Source organism: Corythoichthys intestinalis, chromosome 15 (assembly GCF_030265065.1).
Source record: "Corythoichthys intestinalis isolate RoL2023-P3 chromosome 15, ASM3026506v1, whole genome shotgun sequence".
NCBI lineage: Eukaryota > Metazoa > Chordata > Actinopteri > Syngnathiformes > Syngnathidae > Corythoichthys > Corythoichthys intestinalis.
The window spans coordinates 41,147,509-41,166,175 of NC_080409.1; the positions used below are offsets into that span (position 1 = coordinate 41,147,509).

General features: G+C 39.5%; 1 protein-coding gene across 2 annotated transcripts in view; it reads left to right on the forward strand.

Moving 5' to 3' along the window:
* ddhd1a (DDHD domain containing 1a) overlaps nt 1-17,543 on the forward strand; it is a 30,274-nt gene extending 12,731 nt beyond the window's left edge. Inside the window, exons 4-14 of one of the 2 annotated variants that reach the window (XM_057858686.1) lie at nt 596-724; nt 1,974-2,121; nt 2,811-2,920; nt 3,572-3,678; nt 3,863-4,125; nt 7,157-7,232; nt 7,318-7,467; nt 9,499-9,563; nt 9,801-9,973; nt 10,066-10,266; nt 13,747-17,543. In XM_057858686.1, the coding sequence (XP_057714669.1) occupies nt 596-724; nt 1,974-2,121; nt 2,811-2,920; nt 3,572-3,678; nt 3,863-4,125; nt 7,157-7,232; nt 7,318-7,467; nt 9,499-9,563; nt 9,801-9,973; nt 10,066-10,266; nt 13,747-13,934 (1,610 nt within the window). In that variant the 3' untranslated portion in view covers nt 13,935-17,543. The remainder of the gene's footprint in view (nt 1-595; nt 725-1,973; nt 2,122-2,810; nt 2,921-3,571; nt 3,679-3,862; nt 4,126-7,156; nt 7,233-7,317; nt 7,468-9,498; nt 9,564-9,800; nt 9,974-10,065; nt 10,267-13,746) is intronic. The other variant, XM_057858687.1, reaches the window with a different exon arrangement.
* The last annotated feature ends 1,124 nt before the right edge of the window (nt 17,544-18,667 follow it).

The following is an 18,667-nucleotide window of genomic DNA, read 5'->3' on the forward strand; positions in this document are numbered from 1 at the left end:
GTGTAAAGACATTATAAATCAAATAGTAGATTATGCCCATCCTTTTTCCCAATATTGTTTCAAAACATTCTACATTCAGGTTTAATTTTGCTTTGTGTGACATTGTTAGTTGTCATTGGGAATACTGCATTGTCTCCCGAGCCGTTCAACCTGTTATAAGACCTTCATTTTCCAAATTGGTTTTGTCATTGGACAAGGGAACCACTGGACCGCCGCCAAAGTCTTCCATCAATCTCATTTTAGTGATCTCTGGTGCAATTCAGAACATCCAAAGGGCGTATGCAGTGAGAGTCGACCAGTTCCATTCTTCCCTTTTGTGTTGCTCTTAATTGCCCTTATCGTTCCATTATAAGCACCTAAACATTAGAATAGACTCCTTGTGTGAGTGGACAATAAAATAAGAAGTGACTGTCTTGATCCCAGATTCCTTGCAAATGCAGATCAGTCTTTCAAACTGCATTTGACAAACCCTAAACCTGTCAACACTTTCACAATTCTTTGGATTGCACTCCATCTCTTGTATTCACCTCTTTCATGAGTATAGAAATCAATGTTAATATCCTTCTCTCTCTCTTCCCCCGACCTGATGCTGCAGCCATCCACAGCCTAAAGCTGAGTCGGACTCATGTAGACTGGCACAGTGTGGATGAGGTCTACCTCTACAGTGACGCCACCACGTCTAAAATAGCTCGCACTGTGACACAGAAACTGGGCTTCTCCAAAGGTCTGTCACACTCAGAAAGTAATTTCCTGATATATGATGTATCGTATTTTTCGGACTATAAGTCGGGGGTTTTTTCATAGTTTGGCTGGGGGTGCGACTTATACTCACGAGCGACCTATGTGTGAAATTATTAACACATTATTATATCATTTCACATGTTATTTTGGTGTTTTGGAGTGACACTGATGGTTTGGTAAACTTGTTAGCATGTCCTGTAAGCTACAGTTATCTGAATAACTCTTAATAGCTATGGCCACGTTCGCGTTCTGCCTTTGGCAATGTGTGTTCAATTTTATTACTGACTTTATCTTGAAATGCATGCTTTTAGTTTGTGGCGCTTTCACGCCCACGTGGGGGCGCACTCGCACTTGTTTACGTGATGAAGAGCGCTCACACGCCAGAAGAAGACGGACAGCTACGCAGCTCTGAGTGAGTGCGCGAGTTAGCGAGAGAGAAACACTACTGCGAACCTACGTTCATTGTTTATGCATGTAAAATATCTCTATATAGGCAACGCCTGTGTGTATCATCTTTTCTGTTGTTGTTGTGTGTTTTCTACCCATGATCGGACACTTAGAGCTAGTTGTGTGGTTGTTTGAACGATGTGCTAATGCTAGTGACCGCATGCTAACCGTTTGTGTCATTGCTGTAATAGCATCTAATAATCATTTATTTACGTTGATGCGAACCTGTTTGGTATCGAGGACAAAATTGATTCAGCAAATTATACGGACGTCCAGCATCGTGATTTGGGAGTTTAGCTCGCTGTATAGCCAGGACCGAGCCGTTGCGTCCTGGTGAAGACAGTATATTCGCATTTCGTTGTTCATGCACTGTACACTGTACACTAATTCAGCATGTACTTCTCTATTGTATTTTTATATTAAATTGCATTTCAAGATGACATATCTGTTCTATATGTTGGATTTTATCAAGTAAATTTCCCCCCAAAATGCGATATATACTCCGGTGCGACTTGTATATGTTTTTTTTTCTCTTCGTTGGGCATTTTATGGCTGGTGCGACTTATACTCAGGTGCGACTTGTAGTCCGAAAAATACGGTATTTGTTTATATAGTGACTGTATTCAAACCCCACCTTGAAATCATTCCTATTAGTGAGTACAATCCATCCGACAGACATTTCCATTAGGCTCCTGTGCCTTTCTCTATGAAGTGCTGACGCATTCACAGAACAAGAATGTAAACGTGGGAAACCACACCTTCAACCCCACTGTGTTCTCTCCCAGCCTCTAGTAGTGGAACCCGGCTGCACCGTGGCTACGTGGAAGAAGCATCTCCGGAAGACAGACCACCACAGACCACGCATATAGTCTTTGTGGTGCACGGAATCGGGCAGAAGATGGACCAGGGACGCATTATTAAAAACACGGGAATGTGAGTTTGATTCCTCTTTTGCAGTGCTTCTAATTCAGAGTTTTAGTGGATTTTTCCCCCCTTATCAGTATTTTATTCATTAAATTTGGGATTGACAAAGTCCACCTGGCTATATCTTACCAATGAAGCTGTAGCAGAATCTGGACGCATCATATTGCTGCGATAGTAGTGTTAAATTTGACACACTGACACGATGCAACACATGCAATAAGACCAAAGAAATTCTGTGTTAGGGTGTGAAAGTCCTGCTTAGTCTGGTTCTGATTAACAGACACCAGGTGTAAAAATGGCTCAGATGTATGTGGCTTTTTAACATAACCTCTGTTTAAAATTAGCTCTAAGGATTTAATTTAGGACTTTTCTAGTTTTGTAATGCGACTAAAATCTGAAATTCTTGAAGAACCTCACAAAGGTTCCCTTCTAAACCTAATGTGTGTCTCTCACAAAGATAGTCAGGTCGGCGTTTGAGGCTTAGCCCAGCTAAGCAGGTAAAGTAGACCAAGACAAGCTACAGAGCGGTTTAAGCCTTACTAGCGGCTACATCAGGATTATGGTCTACAAACACCTTTCTCAGCAAAGAGGAAACATTGATATGTTACGTCAAACAGCTTCATGTTGTTCTCATACTGCCAAACCCCCAAAATAAAACACAATCTGTTCTGTGACACCGCACATTTGCTTCTCTTCAGGTTGAGGGAAGGTGTAAGGAAGATGGAGGAGAAGCACTTTTCAGAGCACAATGATGAGCATGTGGAGTTCCTTCCTGTAGAGTGGCGCTCCAAACTGGCGCTGGATGGAGGTTTGCTATGCAATTGTGTATTTAGAGCAGTGGTTCTTAACTGGGGTTCGGCGAAGGTTAAGAAACGCGGAGCCCCATTTTGTACGCTAAATCCAGGCAAAGTGGCGTTTTAGGCCAGATTTTGGACTGGTTTGCCCTCAATTTGCAGGCTTTATTCAATTTCTTTCAGTTGCTAGCACTCTATCCAATGGGAGATGAAATCGGTTTGCTCAGTGGAAGGTCGACTGGCACTTGGAATTAGGAAGTATAAGAGACCTACAGACAGTGAAATGTATAGATAATTCGAAAAGAAACAAAATGCGTCAAAATGGTATGTGGTGCAAGGATGTGGCAATAAAATGAGAATGTAGACATAAAAACAAAAATCTGCATTTACCAACGTGAAAATCAACAGCAAAAGGCGAAATTATTTGTAGTGAATGTGAAATCTGTAAGAAATTTAAACAGGAATTTACTTTGATATTAGCTTGCTAGCTTAGGTTTTGAATTCATAAAAATGGCCTTATTGTGAAATTCCAAAGTGTTCGGCTAATGCACCTGTGAAACTCGTGGGGTTCGGTACCTTTAGCAAGGTTGACAACCACTGATTTAGAGGGTAATGTTTATGTTGATTGTCCCTTATTTAATGCATGGTGAGGTGTCTCTGTATAGATACAGTGGACTCCATTACACCAGACAAATTGAGGGGCCTGAGAGACCTTCTCAATAGCAGTGCCATGGACATCATGTACTACAACAGTCCCCTTTATCGTGATGAAGTAAGTGCAAGACGCATGTTTCTAGACAATTTCCATACATTTTACCCACATGAGAGGACTAAATTAGGTGATGATTTTTAGCAAGCTTCTTCCAGGTCAAGTTGGTGTGTGCAAGAAAAGTCAGCATTGATGAAAAGTCAAAAAATCTGCATATCCACTGACTTGTTTTATTCTTTCCATTCAGATTACTAAGGGACTGACACAGGAGCTGAACAGACTTTATAGTCTGTTCTGCTCGCGCAACCCTGAATTTGAGGAGAGGCAGGGCAAAGTGTCCATTGTGTCACATTCGCTGGGCTGCGTGATCACGTATGACATCATGACGGGCTGGGATCCCGTACGCTTCTGCCTTCAGGAGCACCACGCTGTGGAGGAGGAGCTACAAATGCACTGGACGTCGTACGAGGAAAGACACCTGTTGGAGCAATTGCGCCACACCAGGAACAGGTGGGTGGTTCTCATGAAAGCTATGCATTACGGTAATGGCGTACCGCACGCATGCTATTTTTAGACCGTGACGTCGCATCGTAAAGCTGAAGTAAAGCAGAAGAGTGACATTATAGACCCGCCGTCGCATAGAAACCATGGAGAAAAGTAGCAGAATTTACTGCTACTTTTCTCCGGTAATCTTTTAAAAACGAACATGCCGATCACACATTGCTTTTTTGGAACTTTTAGAAACGACTCTAGACATTACGACATATGGAGGATGTTTTCTTCATAAGTTTCCCGAAAACAAAAACTCAGAGGAAAAATGTGAATAATGAATCAACTTACGCGGACTTTTAACCCCAGCTTGGTGTATCAATTCACATTTCATATACAGTAAATATTTTGTTGGGTTGGCATGGTCTTTCAGAGGACAAAGAAGTAAGCCATTTTGATATTTTTAACTTACTTTTTAGCGTGACACTGTGCTGTGCTGCTTCTGTCTGACAATGAATGACCTGAAAAGAATTAAAATAGTATCTGACTGCCACTGTTACTTTTTCTGTTGTAAAAAAAAAAAAAAAAACTTTAGTAAGGAGGAAGTGTAAATAAATTATAGAATTAAGATTCGTTATCAATGAAAAAATTAAGTGTTCGTTGGCTGTCACCGAGTAGCATTTGCGATCGCTACACAAAATATAAATTACCCCCAAGAATGGTCAGAGACATAGGACAACCAGAGGATATAATGTATAGGAAAGACAGGGCTGGTGGTAAAGGATAGCTTGTTGAAACAGGAGAATGTCATTGTCAGTCGCGTAAGAAAAAGGTGTTGATAAAAAAGCTAAGCCTATGCTAAGGTTGGCTCGTTTTTTTTCGTCTTTTTCAGCCCTCGACACTCAAGCCATCTCTTTAACTGAACATTTTTATGTACTTACACATCTTTGCACATGAATTTGGCACCAGGGACATCATTTTTGGAGAGAAGTGGTAGGTTTAGCTTTGTAAATATCTCCTTCGTACTCGATTTTCATTCGTTTCCTATCGGCGACAACGTTGGCAACCTTAGCAACAAAAAGCAGAAGTGACGTGTTGCTTGCGGTACGCTATTAAAGACATTTACCTAAGCTAGCTTAAAATAGCAGAATACTATAATGACTCAATAATATTGTTCATCAACATTTTGAGCTCTCTAATATTTTATTTCGTAAACATTAGAAGATTTTATTAGTAAATTAGTTAATCTAACTGATGATGACGACACGACGGTGGTGCATGTCGTTGAGTGGGTCATCCACTGATTGATGGATCGGGGATTCGATTCCAGCTCCCACCTGTGCCCATTGTTGTTGTATCTTTGGGCAAGATACTTCACCCTACTTACCTGTGCGAAAGTAGTGTGAGAACGAGTGGTTGATGGTGGTCGGAAGGGCCTATGGCGCAGATTGACTGCCTCGCTTCCGTCGGACTGCCCCAGGGCAGCTGTGGCTACAGTAGTGGCTTACCACCATCGAGTGCAGCGTGACAGAATAATGCAAAGTAAAGGATTTTTGACTGTCCATAAAAGCACTATATAAAGCCGATACATTATAATTATTATTATTGTCTAAAAACATGTACTATTACACCTTATAGTAATGATCATCAATGGTGGGGAGGTAGGAATATATAAAATCATAAATTTAACAATTAATAATCTTGCCTTGTAGCCATCTTTTGTCTTGCTTTAATTGTGGTGCGGTGGTGTGCCTCAGTGGTAGAGTAGTTGTCCCCCAACCCAGAGGTTGTGGGTTCAATTCTCTGTCCTGATGAAGTCCTTAAGCAAGACACTGAACCCCACGTTGCTCCTGGTGGATGGCGAGATAGTGTAAAGCACTTTGAGCGCCTTGAAAGGTGGAAAAGTGCTTTATAAGTATAACACCATTTACCATTATGGGTCAGAATAACTAAAGAGTAAAAAAAAAAAATTATGTGTACCCTGCATTCTGCCCGTAGTTTGCTGGGGTAGGCTCCAGCACCTCCCCGACCCTTTTGAGGAAAAGCGGCATGGAAAATGAATGAATATTACGAGACCATGAATACAGTACAACAGTAATGAAAGCTGCATGCCTCGACAGTACGTTTTGCCTAGATATTTTTTTAATACAAACTGAGAAACCATTATAGCTTATCATAATCTGCTAAATTATATACAGTGGTTCTATACAAATGTATGTATTTTGTTTATAAAATTGAATATTTATGATGCTGCATTAACATGAAAACATCAAGCTTTTCATGGATACATTCCAGTAATGAATTTACGACTCTAAAATCAGCTTTAAAAAAAAAAACAAATACTATTTTGGTAACAAATCGTGGGCTTGACCACACAATGGACATAACCATCTGTAAGTTAGCTTTATGAGAACCACCTAAATATGAATATTGACTTGTTTAAATGCGATGGATATTATAGTGATGGATGGTAAATTGGGATGGAGAAGTTTATTATTATCAATATTTTAACGTTCGCTTTTAACGTTCGCTCGAAATGGAGCTGCTTGACTGGACGCTAAGCTCATTGGACAGAATCTTCTCTACAATGCGACCTACACCAAACCAACGGCCATGTCCGGCCAACACCTTCACGTCTGGACAATATTGCAAGTGCCATGGCAATCAATAACTTTTGGGAAGATAATATAAGTGAAAAAGGACAACAACAACAAAAAAAACGGAAAAGAAAAGCTCATGTAATATGATGTATGCAACTCTACCATGTTAGACTGTGCGTCCCTGGCTGTAGGGGGACGGGTATTGATAAGCATATGCTTTTCCCGTCTGCCTTTGTCTATCTTCGGTTTTCTTTCTTTCTTTGGGCAAATTATTCCACATTTTGTAACTGTCAATGATACCGATGATGATGGCAATAAACATTTCATTAATTCATTAAGAATCCCACATTTGCAATAAAAATACCAATATTTGAAATATTTTGAAGAAATATTTGAGACAAAAAACACCAAGGAAAGTGTTTGTCAAATCTATTTTTACATCTGTTTTACAGATTACGAGAGCTGGAGAATCAACTTTTAACACTGGAAGCCTCCAAACCATCAGCGCCTCCTGCACTTAAATTTAAGGTTTGTCCCCATAAGTGACAATGCACCTAAAATTGATTTAAAATGACCTCTCTTTGTCCTGTTATCATTTTATTTATTATTTTAGGTGGAAAACTTCTTCTGCATGGGTTCTCCTTTGGCAGTGTTCCTGGCACTGAGGGGCATCCGCCCCGGCACCAGTTGCCATCAGGACCACATCCTTCCCACATCTATCTGCAGCCGCCTTTTCAACGTCTTCCACCCAACAGACCCTGTGGTCAGTTGCCTTCAATATTTGTCAAAATGAATGGGAGTAACTGTAAATTAGGTGTGTAGTTTCATACTTGGTTTAGAATAACAAAGCATACCGCAAATCATGACTCTGTTGCGAGGCACGTAAGTCGTCTCTCAGGGTACTCCCTTAAGCGCATCTAGATGAAAAATTTAAAAACTATTAGGGGAAGTACAAGACAGCTCATTCATAATATTAGACAAAATTCAGATAAAAAAATATGGGGCCACAATTGTGGAATGTATAAAAATATTGAATCTGAGATTTAAACATTTTTTCTTTTGTACATAAATACTGTCAAATTTTCATTTTAGTCTATGTCATAGAACACTAAAAATAGATAGCCATAGTTTGGATACCCCTGATTAGGGACGTCCCATGCTGATTTCTAGACTTCTGATCCGTTTTTTTTTTTTTTTTTTTTTTTTTTTTCAAGATATGTTTTGCAAATGCGGATCCGAAACTTATATTTTTAGACCAATAAAATTAAGGCAAAAACTTATATATATGGCGGAAAACACAGACAACACTGAAAAAGCAGTTTCTGCTCTTGCACCCTTCTTTAAAATAAACTGCTGTATTTTAAGCCAAAAGAACTGTTGTGTTTGATAGAACAATATGTCTATATGCTGCCATAGCAGATTCATGGTGCTTTAAGCCCCCTGACTATTTTTAATATGTCCGTTTTACCCTGGAAATCCCTGTTTACAGACGTCGCGCAACCGCTTTTGTTTCAACCCAGCCATAAAACGAAGGTAATTAATTATATTAATTATTCAAAATGTCTGTCATTTTTATAGCTTAGAATCATTAATTGATGTCTAATATTTCATTTAAAAAAACTTTTAAAAATTATTCACGCGCATATTTTAAACTTTTAAACATTATGTCACAATGGAAAAAATAATGTCTCTAAAAAAGCCACAGATATCTACTTCATAACTATCGCGTAATTGTATTTCTTTGTTAATATCGCATTTTCCCCAATAAGTTAGATAATAAATAATCGATCCAAACGAAGAAAAATGAAAAAAAAAAAAAACATTTAAAATCGTAAATATGTGAAAAAGAACATCTCGACCACTCCTTGATGTCTACGATTTCTGCATCACGACCCTTGGTATATTACCATGTTTCGCCCATAATATCCCCCAAATATCCGGCTGTGGCCATTCACATCTGTGTCTTGACACTCGATGATACATGCGACATGGAGGTTTTGGATCGAAACAAGCTAAGTATGCGATAATATCTTGTTAAAATCATGGCGTCTTTAATTCTGCTCTCGCGTGCTCTCGCCTCCAGTTAGGGTTTTGCTGTTGAATTTTTTTTTTTTTTTTTTAATGCCGTCCTGTTCAAAAATTTTCTTCCCCCATAAAATAGAGACTTTAAGCTTTCCAATCATATTTCCAAGCATATAGGACAATTTTGAAATTTAGTCAAATTGGGGGTCTCAGAGCGGAACTTCAAGTCACCTGAGTGTTTTCCGCCATATATGTATATACATATATATATATTTGTTTTGTATTAAACCGAGCTCTGCTAATACCTCCTCACACGATGCTTTGCTACCATCATTAGTTTCAGTAGTCTCACTCAGCGAACATATTTGCCTAGTGGTTTGATTTACAGCAGCCAAAAAGCACGATAAAAACTGAAAAGTAAGTTTAAAAAAAGCACGATTTTGACCCTTCCCCTAAAACAATCTCCTCAAGAATTGGAATCAAACTAGAATTGTTTAAGTTCCAACAAAGTCCAATCTTTTCTCTGCTGATTCTGAAATGTGATTTTTGCGAACAAAACAACAGGAATATGTTATAATTTTTTGGTTTTTGAAATTAATTATTAAATGTTTTTTGGAAAGATATGTAAAACTATTGACAAAAAAAAAGTGTCTGAACCCTCGTATATATTACAGCTTTCATTGTCGACCATCAAAATGTCATCTTTGTAAATCTTAGTTCTTTAATTTTTTTACTGTAGGTTACTAACATATTTTTTTCTGCTCATTTTAAGGCCTACAGACTAGAGCCCCTCATCCTCAAACACTACAACAACGTTGCACCGGTGCAAATACACTGGTAAGACTTTTGTTTGATGACATGATAATAAGAAAACTGGTTAGGGAGCCTGGCAAGAAGCCGACAGCAAACTGACGAAGTTCAAGGAATTTCTGCCAAGTTCTGTTTGTTTAGTACATGTGACTACAATCTTGAGTTTTCAAACATCTGGGTTTTCAGGTAGAGCAGCAAGAGCCTTATCTTAAAAACTATGACAAAAATGTCCCTACACATTGAGGAATGTGTTTTTGTTTGCAGGTGTAGTGCCACCAACCCGGCACCTTATGACGAGGTGCGACCCACTTTCCTCAACCTCGCTAAGGAGCCAACATCCGACACGGAGAGCATCCCTAGTCCAAGCACTTCACCTGTACTCCCCAGGAGACACTATGGAGAGTCCATCACCAATTTGGGCAAGGCCAGCATCCTGGGTAAAACTATATTAGAGCTGGGTAATCCCATCCTATCCTGCTTAGGAAGCACCAAAGCTGAGTTCTCCTTCTTTCTCTTTTTTCTTCTGTAGGAGCAGCGAGTATTGGGAAAGGCATTGGTGGCATCCTCTTCTCCCGCTTCTCGCGTTCCAACAGCCAGCCCTCGGTCTCCTTGGGACTGGAGGGTGGGTCCAACACCGACGAAGATGAGCAGCAGAAGCGCACCGAGAGCCAGTCGGCGTACGGCCTCTCCACCATGACTCGGCCTACTTCACCCACTGCAGATGTGTCATGTGAGTCTCCAAAATCCACTGTGCTACTGCTAAGGTTCCATCACAAGCTTACTTGTATTTATTATTCTGTCTTTTCTTTTTATTATATTCTTTGATCAATCGATTCATTATAACTCAATTTGAGGCTGGGATTAAAAAAAATAAATTAAATTTCATATAACATTTACTTTGTAGGGTTAACGTGATAGATAAAAAGCAAAGTATTGTGTAAAGTTTCAGTCAGTCGAACAATTCAAAAGATGCATTTCTGGAAAAAACTTAAACTGATTAATTTTTTTAAAAAATCTGAAACGCACCCAAAATATTTCAAATATATACAGTATATAAATATATATATTAGGGCTGCAGCTATCGAATATTTTAGTAATCGAGTAATCGACTGAAAATTCTATCGATTAATCGAGTAATCGGATAAAACAAATATATTTTTAGGTGAAGAGCAATTATAAATATACATGAGAAAACAAGACATTTCATCTAATCTTGAACCATTTTCAGTCAATCAATGTCTTTATTTTCGATGTATATTGTAGCTAGAATTTTAAAAAAAAGACTAATTCACTGCTTTCACTCAAAAAAACTTTTAGATCTTATTTTAAAAAAAATATATATATATATATATATATATTACCTAAAAATGCCGTTACGCTTGATAACACACATAACTTAAAAGTTAGGATTTTTTCCCACGTGTTTCAATTGAATTTCTCTTTGTGTCAAGCCATTTTTAAGTTCTAGTTAAGTTTTAAGTTAGTCTAAACTGTAAGTCCTGATAGGATTTTGAGTTTTTGCAGTGTTCAAAATAAATGTATGATACAGGCTGTACTGGAGCACATTAGGGACCAGTGCTACTTGGTGTTTTATCCAGCAATGACTACTGAGCTAAAATTGATAGTTAGCATGATTAAGTTTTTATTTTACACCCTCATCACTTCACAATGCTATGTTATGTTAAAGCCTGTATGTAAGACACGTTAGCCACGCAACGACAGTGGTCATAATTAATTGAAACCTAGTCCTCCGCAGGGCTAACTTTACGTGAGCTAGTAGCGACAGTAACGTTAATCTTATTTATTAGCGCTTAGCGCTCTTTATTAGCGCTTAGCGCTGTACTGCTTTAAGATGGCGGCTGATTAATAACGCTGCCCAGACGCGGCCGAGTCTGTCATTGCGCATCTAGTTCAACATACATGTGATCTTTATGAGACGCATCAGACGCTAGCTGTTACCAACGTAGCATCTTGTGCGGGCTAGTATTTGGCAACGTCGGCGTCATTTGTGGCGGCTGTCAGCTGCAGTAAGTTTTTTTTTTTTCCCCTTCTTCCTCTCCGCACGTGACAGCGCGTTGTCCCGCATTAAAAGTAGTCCGAGCAAAACGTGATGCTTAGCGCTGTCAAAATAAACGATTACTCGAGGTGAATAAAATTACTCGGATCAGTTTTTAAACTCGAGTTGCTCGAGTACTCGTTTCAGCGCTAATATATATATATATATATATATATATATATTTTTTTTTTTTTACATTAACACTTTTAGTTGGGTGGCTACACTGCTCTCTTGTGGCAACAGTGAATATGACATAAATCATTTAACATAGCTGAATACAGCTGCTCCCTGTTGAGAAAAACATCAGATAAGTGTTTGTTTGAGCTCATTTTTTTGTGCATTTGTAATTTAGTTTATAGGTACAGTGCTCTCCATAATTATTTGACATCAAATAATGTGTGTCACAATTATTAGCACCCCTGGTGTTAATACTTTGTACAACCTCCTTTTGCCAACAAAACAGCACCTAATCTTCTCCTATAATCGGGTGCACATAAGTGGTCCACATGCGCGCATGCGTACTGGACGTAGACAAACGCGCTGGCCCTCAACGGCTTCCATACGCTTTTGCGTACCGATGGCTGACCACTGTATTTGCGGAGGACACGAGAAAATAACTTCTCAAAATGTCGAAGAGGCAGGCCACACTGAGTAATTACTTCCGTGTTCCCCCACCCCCGTCAAAAGACAGACAGACGACAGAGACGTCACCGGAGCTACCGAAAAAAAGGACTTTTGCTGGCAAGAAGCAAATGATGCTCGCACGGAAATGCGGTACAAAATGTGCCGTGAGAATCCCAATGTCGCCGATAAGAGCAGCGCATTTTATGTAGGGTCAAAGAATTTCAGCCATCCAAACTTTGAAAACCCACGGAAAAAACAGAGAGCATGTGGCAATTAAGCAAACTATCGATGTCAAACAGGACCCCACTCGCCCTATGGACAAGTGGCGGAATAAAGGTAATGAACGACATGCACTGACAAACGTGTTTTTGCTCGCATTTTACAAAGCTAAACATGCACGTTCAATGAGGTCTTATGAGGAGGACATCTCACGTTTAAAAAGGCTTGGAGTTAATGTGGGAGCTGCATAATGCCCTTTATTTTGAATTGGTGCTTTTTATTTCTTTACATTTCACTTCAAAGTAATGGCAATTTTGTTGTGCCATTTGATGTTAATCAAGCATTAATGGTTAATATAATTAATTAAAGTTACTTGGCTCTAAGTAAAGCTTGTCATAAATTTATCGCATCAGGCGGGTTGGCTCTCAAGCTCAATGAGGACCAAGTCACATCTCCAGGTCCTCCTCTGAGAACCTGGGCAAAAAAATTATGTGCACCCCTGCCTATAATGTTTCACAAAATGGGAAAAGACAGAGGGATCTTCAGCCATTCCTCTTTGCAGAATCTCTCTAAATCATCCAGAGACCTGGGTCCTCTCCTCTGTACTCTCCTCTTCAGCTCACCCCACAGGTTTTCAATGGGGTCGAGGTCTGGGGACTGAGATGGCCATGGGAGGAGCTTGATTTTGTGTCTGGTGAACCATTTCTGTGTAGATTTGGCCACATGTTTAGGGTTATTGTCTTGCTGAAAGACCCAGTGACGACCCATCTTCGGCTTTCGGGCAGAGGGCAACAGATTTTGATTTAAAATGTCCTGGTATTTCAAAGCATTCATGATGCCATGCACCCTAACAAGGTTCCCAGGGCCTTTGGAAGCGAAACAGCCCCACAGCATCACTGACCCACCCCCATACTTCACAGTATTCTTTTCTGTGTGCTCTTATTCAAGAGCGCCACTGCCACCTACTTAGTGGGTGTGCAAGTAAACTTTATTCTCGTACGGCAAAAAAGTATGTTTCCCCGAGGTCACATGCGCCACCCGCGGCATGGCGGGCGTGCCCCACTATTTGAGAAGTACTGCCATAGTTGAAGTATCGCAATGCGTATCGGATCGCCACACAACTATCGGGATACGTATCGGATCGTAACAATAGCAGATCGTCCCAGCCCTAGTGAATGCTGTGGAATTTTGGTTTGTGTGTCATATGGTAAATAATTTATGCTCATGTGAAAAACAAAACCTGTGCTCATTTTAAAAATAATCAACTCAACTGAAATATTGAGCCCAATGTGTGTGTTTGTGTCTCTCCAGTGGAGCTGGAACGTCGCATTGACTTCGAGCTGCGCGAGGGCTTGGTGGAAAGTCGCTACTGGTCAGCCGTCACGTCGCACACGGGCTACTGGTGCTCACATGACATCGCCCTCTTCCTACTTACTTTCATATATGAGCACAGGAAGACCAGCTCAGACCCTGGAGGAGACACCGCTGAACCTGACTGAATGAGTCCCCCCTTATCCTTATTCTTAGATTGAAAAACTATTCACTTATTTTTTATGCACACAGATATTTTTCCTACGATCCAGTTCAGTGGACTAATAAGATAACTTTGATTAGTTTCATTCCAGTTAGAGGCTGAGACGGGTGTGGATTTTGACTTCTGCTCCCTCCTATTCCCAGAGAGATGGATCCTATTCCCTCCTTTTGCCCTCCCCTTTTTTTAAATCACTTTTGTGATTGGCTGGCTTTTGTGTTGCATTCATAAACAAACGTAAAGTTCAAGTTTCAAGCAGGGAACATCTAAATTGTTGATATACCGGTTGATTTTGAGATGTTTGTATCTTGAAAGTGACTTGAGCTCCCTTTCCTGCCAGATCTTGTGATTTATAGTGAAATTCATTCCCAACCTGAGGAAATTCTGAAAAAATCTGCCTTTAATTTCACAACAGTGGAACCTCTAAAGTGAAACCTTACATTCCAGTTTTTTTTACCATAGAATATCATTCACAGGGAACCATTTATTGCAGGAGGTACCTTATTTATCCATCCATGATTGGTGTAAAACTGGCATTCAGAGAGAACAGATGTGAGGGGGATGTTAAAAAAAAAAAAAAAAAACGTTTTACCACTCCCGCAACCATATAAACATTACATTTATTAAGACATTCTAATTTATTACTTTAAAATGCCACAAAGTAGACTTACAATTGGTAAATTGTTCATTATAAAGTAAGAAGTTCCTTGGAGTGTCCTTTCGCGCATCTAATTGAACATATCCTGCATCTATATGTGTCTAATTGTATAAATAAGTTGCATTTGAACACGTCACCAAACTTCATTGAAACCATATCCTATTTTGACAAGGCTTTACTGCTATCTCGTGGCATTTTAGAATGTTAGAGAGGGTTTTCAGGAAATAATGGAGGATAGGGTCCCTAAAACAAAAATGTCCAATAGCCAATCAATTTTTGTTCCTATTTGCATCCTAAAGCATTCATGAAAAGTCCACTTTAGAGGTTCTACTGTATAAGCACATTTATAGTGGACTTAATAAGACCTGAAAGAATAGCCATTATGACCTCAGAACCACTGTAGCTGATTATCATAGCATCAGTGCTTCAACATATTACCCTGTACAAGCCAGTCTGGAGCCTTTGTGACAGTTACCTGTTGGAATACATTGGTTGACCTTTTGAAACTAGCCAAACATTTTATGGTGAACATTTTTATTCACCATTTGCCAATGTTACATTTCTGTCAATCAAGGCTGTCTTAAACGGATGTTTGATTACGACGCGACCGTCGTGTTTAATGGTGAGTCATCAAACTTTGCTGGCATGTTCCACCCATATGCAATGACCAAAACTCAACACTATTGTAATTTAGCATTGCATGGCTCTCCATCAGTTGAGGTTCAATTTCTGAAGCTGTTGGACTTCATTCGAAATACAAGTAAGTTTTTCTGAAAGTGACTTTGGAGAATCAAAATGGCCGCTTCGGACGTCCTGTGTCTTTTCAGGTGAAGCATCTTGTGACTTTTTTGCCTACCATATTTCATTTGTTGCTTGATGGGCTGAATTTTCGACATTTTGAAAACTCCGTTTTTGAAGAACCCTTTGAGTTAATACTCTCAAATGGCTGCTTCAAGTCAAAATGGCAGACTTACATCTTTTTATGCATTACTTTTTTCTTCTTCCCAGGTATAGTTATGATAGGGATGCAGGCCATATTCAATGTCACTGGGTGAAAGACCATCTTTGAAGTGCCCCGGAAAAGGTGACAAATGACTGGGGGGGGTGCAGACTTATCTTTTCAGACGAGTTCATAAGGCTTTTTTTTGTAAGTTAACTCCTGATTGTTGTGTCTACCAAATTTCATTTGACCACGAAACTTGATCGAGGGCCGAATTTTCCAAGTCCGTCTTAAAAGGAAAGCATAGTTTCTGTGCTGCTTGAGCACAATCAAGGGCTTATACGCAACTGTTTTTTTTTTTGTGGTGTCATAGATAATAATTGTGTGTGTGTCCTGTTGACTAAAAGCCACACTGCCTTTCTTGATGATAAATCGAAGCACACCACTCGACTTTATTTGAACTATGATAGTATATTTTCTACTAACAGAGGCACACTAAATACTCCCTATTATTTTCACTGTCAAGCAATAGTTGTCGTTGGATGGGCTTGAGAGAAGGATGTGTTTTGAAATGTGATTTATGACCCCTCCTTCTAGTGCAATAAAATGCAATTAAAATGCCTGTAAATGGATCCTAACCTCCAACAAAAGCACTGTTATTATTTATTCCCTGTCATTAAAGGGCATTCCTTATTTTGGAATACAAACATTCATCTCCTTTCATTTGGTACTTTAAATGATACCTGATTTCCATCTTCCCAGTTTCAATTCTTCGTTGCTTCCGTAGCTCTGTCCTACCTTAAATCATTTAAGTCTGACTTTTTGAAGACAAAGCATACGTTTGTGGGCCAAAGATTCTTTCCGAGCCACGAGAAGAACAACAAAGAGATCTTCTCGACAGTCAATGGGCCGCTTTGTGTCTGTGAAACATCTGCTCGACTCGGAGGGGGCTCTTTGTACAGTCAATGCTTTAAAAAAAAAAAAAAAAAAATGTCGGAGCTGCTGTTTCCACTTTGGGCCTCAAGAGGTCAGCAAAGTATAGTTAATGAAGGGAAACAATGGTTCGTATTGACTTTGAGCCATCTGCTCAAAGGCTGCTTCCATTTATGGCTCCTCTTTTCATTCACGTGAATTGTTAGAGGGGCAGGAGTTTTTACACAACAAGCTATATTTAACAATATATTTATATATAGTGGGCTAATTTACTACAGCCCTGACCTCGACCAACTATTGTCAATTGGGGCAATAGCTGAGGTACACTCTGGACTGGTTATCAACTAATTTGATGATCAATTAAAAACTTGCACGTTATACTCAAGAGTAGGAAATTTGTACTATACAATTTAAGCAGAATAATACTGAAATCAAGTGCTGTATATCGGTTGTAATTCCAGTTGTTTTTTTAATGTACAGTAACAAATTTGTAAAAGCAAAAATCTATATTGCTAGACTTTGGGCCTCCCTTCCAATTCGTTTTGTTTTTTCCCTTTTTCCTTACAGTACTGTATTCCTTCCAAACTTTCACCTCTCTAACCTTCTGTGTCATCATTGTTCCCTTCCTCTCCCCACTTCCTATCCGTACTTCCTTTTTATTAGACATGTGCCGATTACCGGTTTCAAGGTATACCGTGGTATGAAAACGTCACGGTTTTAAAATTGCAAACATTTTCCGTCATACTGTCCCTAATGTATTAGCTATTTTTATGTCCCACAATGCAGGGAGAAATCCCTCGCTTGCAGCTACAAGGCTCAACCCTCCCCCACCGGTTGCTGCTCAGTGTCAGTGAGTAAGCTGTGCTACACGATGGCTGGAGGAGGAGAAACTCCTGAACTTTTCCCCCCATTGAAGAAAACGAAATCGCTGGTATGGGAATACTTCGGCTACATAAAAGTTTGAGGAGGAGGGCCAACCGACATGTAAAACATGTTTGCGGAAAGTGGCTGCCGAGGAGGCAATACCTCCATTATGATTTCACATTTGTACAAAATTAAAGGTTAGTAAACAACATTTCCCAACAGCTACGAGAGTTAACTCCAGCGTGCTTAGTGTGTCTTGCGGTCGTAAAACATGTTTTTTTTCTCTCTGGCAACTGTGTGTTGAGGAAGAAAGTGTGTATAATGTAAACATGATACGAGTCATACACGCATGCTTTTTATGGAAAATAATTCAATAATTTTCTGATCGTAATGTCGAGCTGTGGCTGTGGGTTTAGGCTCACCTAAAGGAATGCATTTATTTAAATTTTGTTAAGAATATATTTTTAAATTTTTTTAACTTAACATTCTTATGTTTCAATTTGCTAATACAGTTTGTTTTGTAAAATAAAATCCAGTTCAATGGGAAAAAGTTTTTATTTTTTAAACCCAGATATTTCTAACACATTTTAGACCTGCAAAACAGCGATACGGTGAAATTTTGGCATACCGTAATAATCTCATACCGGCATATGCCCACTTTCACTATCCCTTTCCCACCCTCCTTCCTTTCTTTTTACCATTGCCTTTTTACATTCGATCGTTCTATTGTCCCTCTATTTCCCTACCATTTCAATTAGGAGTGGGTACCTCAAGATACGATACAGTTTGCTATACAAAGCTCACGATAATGATGATCTGACGATACAACGATTATCAATGGAATGGTCAGGAAATCATTCTAGGATATTCTAAAACCAACTAATAAACAGAAAAATAAGCTTCTGCTGTGAATTGGAATGACTTTATCACTGCTAGACCTCCAATCCATTTGAAATGGGAGGGTGGCAGCGAATGAACGAATGTTCATTCGCTGCCATCCCTCCCACTTCAAACGGATTGAACGTCTATGGCCGTCAGTAGCAGCCAATGCCTGGCAATGAGGTAATTTTGGGCCATTTCAGGTCATTTACCTGATAAATTTCAGTTACTTCCTGTTGATTTGGGGGTATTTTATGGGTCACTTCCTGTTCATTTTGTGTTACAGACCTGAGAATCACCCAAATGAATAGGCAGTGACTCAAACTCATCAGGAAATTACCTGGAAATGCCCTAAAGTGAACAGCAAGTGCATAGGCGGAGTTTGACTTTTGGGGCAGGGGGGGCACAACATGTTGATGACCCTGAA